The sequence below is a fragment of the Ipomoea nil genome, unplaced genomic scaffold (genome assembly GCF_001879475.1).
Source record: "Ipomoea nil cultivar Tokyo-kokei standard unplaced genomic scaffold, Asagao_1.1 scaffold1334, whole genome shotgun sequence".
Taxonomy (NCBI): Eukaryota; Viridiplantae; Streptophyta; class Magnoliopsida; order Solanales; family Convolvulaceae; genus Ipomoea; species Ipomoea nil.
In genome coordinates, this window is record NW_017617762.1 from 597,847 (window position 1) to 601,683 (window position 3,837).

Genomic DNA, 3,837 nt, shown 5'->3' on the forward strand with positions numbered 1-3,837 from the left:
TCTGCCCTTGATTTAAGCTATAAGTATGTGATAATAAATTGAAATGTAACTTTAAGATTGACGTATTACTCTTAGACATTTACCCTCCCATTAATTTTTATTTGTTTTTAAGGAAAACTATAATCGGCGTGGGGGACCACTTCGGCGCTTCCATTGCAATTTCGCCACTAGTAATATACTTCACTTTCTACTCCAATTTCTATTCCTTGTTCACTCATACTTACATGGCACACTTTAATTATTCAAAAAATGTGAGTCATAACTTTTATTACTTTTTTTTTTCTCCCTCCAATAAAATCAGGATACATGATATGAGTTTTATCCCCTCAAAATCCATTTATCATTCCTATCCTCAAATAAGAGAAAAAAAAATGTTTTTTAGGTGTATTCAGAAATTTTCACTGTCGAACACAATAATTAATTCTCTTGCTGAATTGTAAGCACTTCTATTTAGTGGGTCAGATGCCTGGATATTTAAGACTGATCCATACGCAAAGCCACAAATCAAACCCTTTGATGTTTGGTTCCTTTCCTCAAATAAGAGAAAAATTGTGATTAGGCAAGGAAGCGCTTCAAATAGCTCAACTCACTCCACCGCACTCTAAAAGGACTGTTTGGTTGGATGTAGTTGCAATTCAATACCAACATAATTCTTTGGCCATCCAAATTACCGTGTTTGGTTGCAGGGAATTGCAATTCCCTCATTTTCTTGAATTGCAATTGATACCCTCCTCCATATGAATTGCAATTCAATGGGGAAAAGAAAAGAGAAAAATGAAAAAAAAATTTTGTTTACCCTTAATTATTATTATTATACAAGGGCATTTTAATCTTTTTACCACTCCTTTCATTCTCATTCCCAATAATTCAATTCTTACCGAATAATGTAATTTGAACTCCTACTTTATTCCGATCCCACTTTATTTTTTTCACCGAATTACAATTCATTCCCCCATAATTCTTTTTTTTTTTTTTTTTTCCAACCAAACGCACGGTAAATCTAACCTCAAACTTCAGGGCATGAGATCTGCTCCCGAACATAAGCACAATCCACCAGGGAATTGAAAGCAGAGTCCAATAAACTGATGAAGGGGTACTTTGTACCATTGAACCTAGTGTTTAATTTAGTTTAACGGTAGTTCAGATCAGTCATTTTCCTAGAGTTTGAAAAGGTGGAAAATAGTGAAAGTGATAGGTACTAGCACAACACAAGTTTTTCAAAAAGCAATCAGAAGAATTTCGGAAATCCCAAAAAGATAGATATATAGCCCCTTAGCTTATAGAGAAGGTCACTTTCTTCAAAGGCTTTAATAGTGAAGCTATAAAGAGAGAGAGAAGAGAGAGAGAGAGCTGAGCCTAAGGGTTGTTAATTAACAAACTGTAAAAGCAACAAAACTTTCTTGAATGATCCTTTGAAAGACAGAATTACAACCCTCAAAATGAATTGACCAAAGACATACACAAAAAGGATGATTGATTAAACAACAAGAAAAAGGGGGAAATTAAAAGAAAAGAAAAAAAGACTTAAATGTTCTATCAAGATTCAAGAAGAATATCATATCAATCCAAGTATCTGAAACATTGAACTTCAATTTGTATTAGACCTATTTACAGATTAAGAATAGCAGGAACTCTATAGCACACTCATCATCATTTCCGAATCCATTTTCGATAAAATTAAACTTAAGAAAACTGTCCAAATGCAGCATGAAGTCTCTGAAAATTCTTACTATTATTATACATGGCCTGGTTTTGCAGCCAAGTAGTAGTCGCAGCAGTAGCAGTAGTAGTAGTCGGAGTGAATGGGGACCCGCCTTGTGGTGCGAATTGCGTATCGGGTTTCCCTTCGCCGAATAAGTCTTGATGATTGGGAGGAGCTTGATGATTTTGTTGTAGATAGAATGGTGCCTGGAGATATTCTGACCATTTGGTCTCATCAAGATCACTACTTTCTTTGGTGGCCCCCCAAGAGAATGATGCATTGTTTTCAAAGAAAGAGGAGTTGGTTTCCATGGGGAGAACAACATTTGACTTGGGATTGCCAGGATTCAAGAAGAGGCTGCTGTTACTAGGATGCTGCATAGGAAATGATGATCCTATGTTGTTGGCAGCAGCATTAGTGTAGTTCAAGAAAGAGAGGTAGCCTGACAAATCAGCTGTCTTGTTGAGGAAGAACTCATGGGTGGGTGGTGTGTTTGAGCTCATAGGATTGCTGCAGACCACATTGTCCATTGTCGGATAACTGTCCATAACTGCCAAGGAAGGTACCTGATTGTTGCTGTTGTTGTTGTTGTTACAGGTCTCGGCTTCAACAAAGTTGAGCTCACTTGACCCTTCTGACAACGTTAATTTTTCGTTATTGTTGTTGTTGTTGTTGTTGGTTAATGACGCTAATTTCTCTTCGTTCTCAACCTCGGACAGTGGCTTGTGTGTGTTCGGGTCGATCCCTTTCTGCCTCAGCTTCTTCTTGATTGACGAGTTCCAGAGGTTCTTGATTTCGTTGTCCGTTCTACCGGGCAGTCTAGCTGCAATTTGAGACCACCTAATGCCCCAGACACCAAAAAAATAATTAAAATAATAAACCAAAAAAATAATAATAATTGGCATTAATTCTCTATATATATATTCTTACTTGTTACCCAAAACTGCATGGAGTTCAATTATCAAATTCTCTTCCTCCTGTGAAAATGTGCCTCTTTTCAAATCAGGCCTCAAATAGTTTATCCACCTCAGCCTGCAACTCTTCCCACACCTTTGCAGACCTGTGATATGATATGATCAGAAAAAATAGTTATTAGGTCAGATCTCAGAGTTGCACTATGCTTACTTCCTCACTCATCCTTGAAGTCAAGCACGAAATTTTTTGGTTTTCTGGTTGCCAATTGGTGATAAGTAGGTGGACATTAACCATTTAACCACATCGTAAGTCATAGCTGAACTCGACCAACTAGACCGACGGGCTAAGATATTATTATTAATATTGTTATTTTTCTTTGCTAGTACACAAAAATGAAAATATTACCTGCTAGTTTTGGGACTGAGCTCCAGCAGCCATGGCCATATGAAGTAATATGCTTTATGAGCTTCTCATCTTCCTCAGGAGACCAAAGGCCTTTCCTCAGCTTCTGCTTGTAACAACAAGAATGCCTCCCCATGTTTGCTTAAATTGACTGCAAAATGTTTGCAGCTGACAGCAATCAAGAACAAAACAGAAATCTTGTCAGGAAACAAATAAAATTGTTTATGTTCTTGTAACGTTGTACAAGCTAAGTTGTGTTCTTGTCAACGCCGGGAAGAGAATGATTCTCTCTTCTAGGATGCAACAAAGAGAGATGATGTAATTAAGGAGGGGGGTGGGTGGATATATGGGTTGTGGAAAATGAAAGGCTAAACTGGAAGGAATCGAACTGATATAGAGTTGAGGATGGGAGCCCAATAGAGGAGGTCGTATTCAGCGGATAATTCCAATTTTATTTATTTATTTTTTATTTTAATATTTTGTAGAATAAAAATGGATAAAGAATTGTTGTATTTTTTGGAGGAGTTTTATAATTTTGGTTTATTATTTTTTAAAAAGGAAATGTGAAAATGGAGGTCTGATCTCAATTAAATAAAATCTGATTTGCAGGGTCTTATCAATGTTCTTGAGAAATTAATGAGTTTGACAGCACTTGTGGGGCATTTGGACAGATATTTATTTGGTGGAATAAAATAATTCAAAAATATTTATAATTATTTTTTATTCTAGGATCCGTTTAGAAACCTGGAAAGTGACTTTCAGAAGTCATTTTCTGAATTTTTCAGTGTTTGGTACTCGTAAAAAATAAAGTCAAAGAA

General features: G+C 36.3%; 1 protein-coding gene across 1 annotated transcript; it reads right to left on the bottom strand.

The window, feature by feature from the left end:
• Window positions 1–1,571: 1,571 nt before the first annotated feature.
• Window positions 1,572–3,362, bottom strand: LOC109185546 (transcription factor MYB86-like). Its single transcript, XM_019335486.1, has 3 exons — window positions 3,023–3,362; window positions 2,633–2,762; window positions 1,572–2,542 (listed from the first exon to the last, which is right to left on the bottom strand). The coding sequence occupies exons 1-3, from the start codon at window positions 3,153–3,155 to the stop codon at window positions 1,684–1,686; spliced, it is 1,122 nt and encodes a 373-aa protein (XP_019191031.1). The 5' UTR covers window positions 3,156–3,362; the 3' UTR covers window positions 1,572–1,683.
• Between the last annotated feature and the right edge of the window lie 475 nt (window positions 3,363–3,837).

Excerpts from the sequence above, each read along its gene's own strand:
- LOC109185546 (XM_019335486.1), bottom strand. The coding sequence starts at position 3,155 with ATGGGGAGGCATTCTTGTTGTTACAAGCAGAAGCTGAGGAAAGGCCTT. Across the intron at positions 2,763-3,022 it reads CTCAGTCCCAAAACTAGCAG|GTCTGCAAAGGTGTGGGAAG; the intron begins GTAATATTTTCA and ends ATCATATCACAG. Across the intron at positions 2,543-2,632 it reads CATGCAGTTTTGGGTAACAA|GTGGTCTCAAATTGCAGCTA; the intron begins GTAAGAATATAT and ends CTGGGGCATTAG.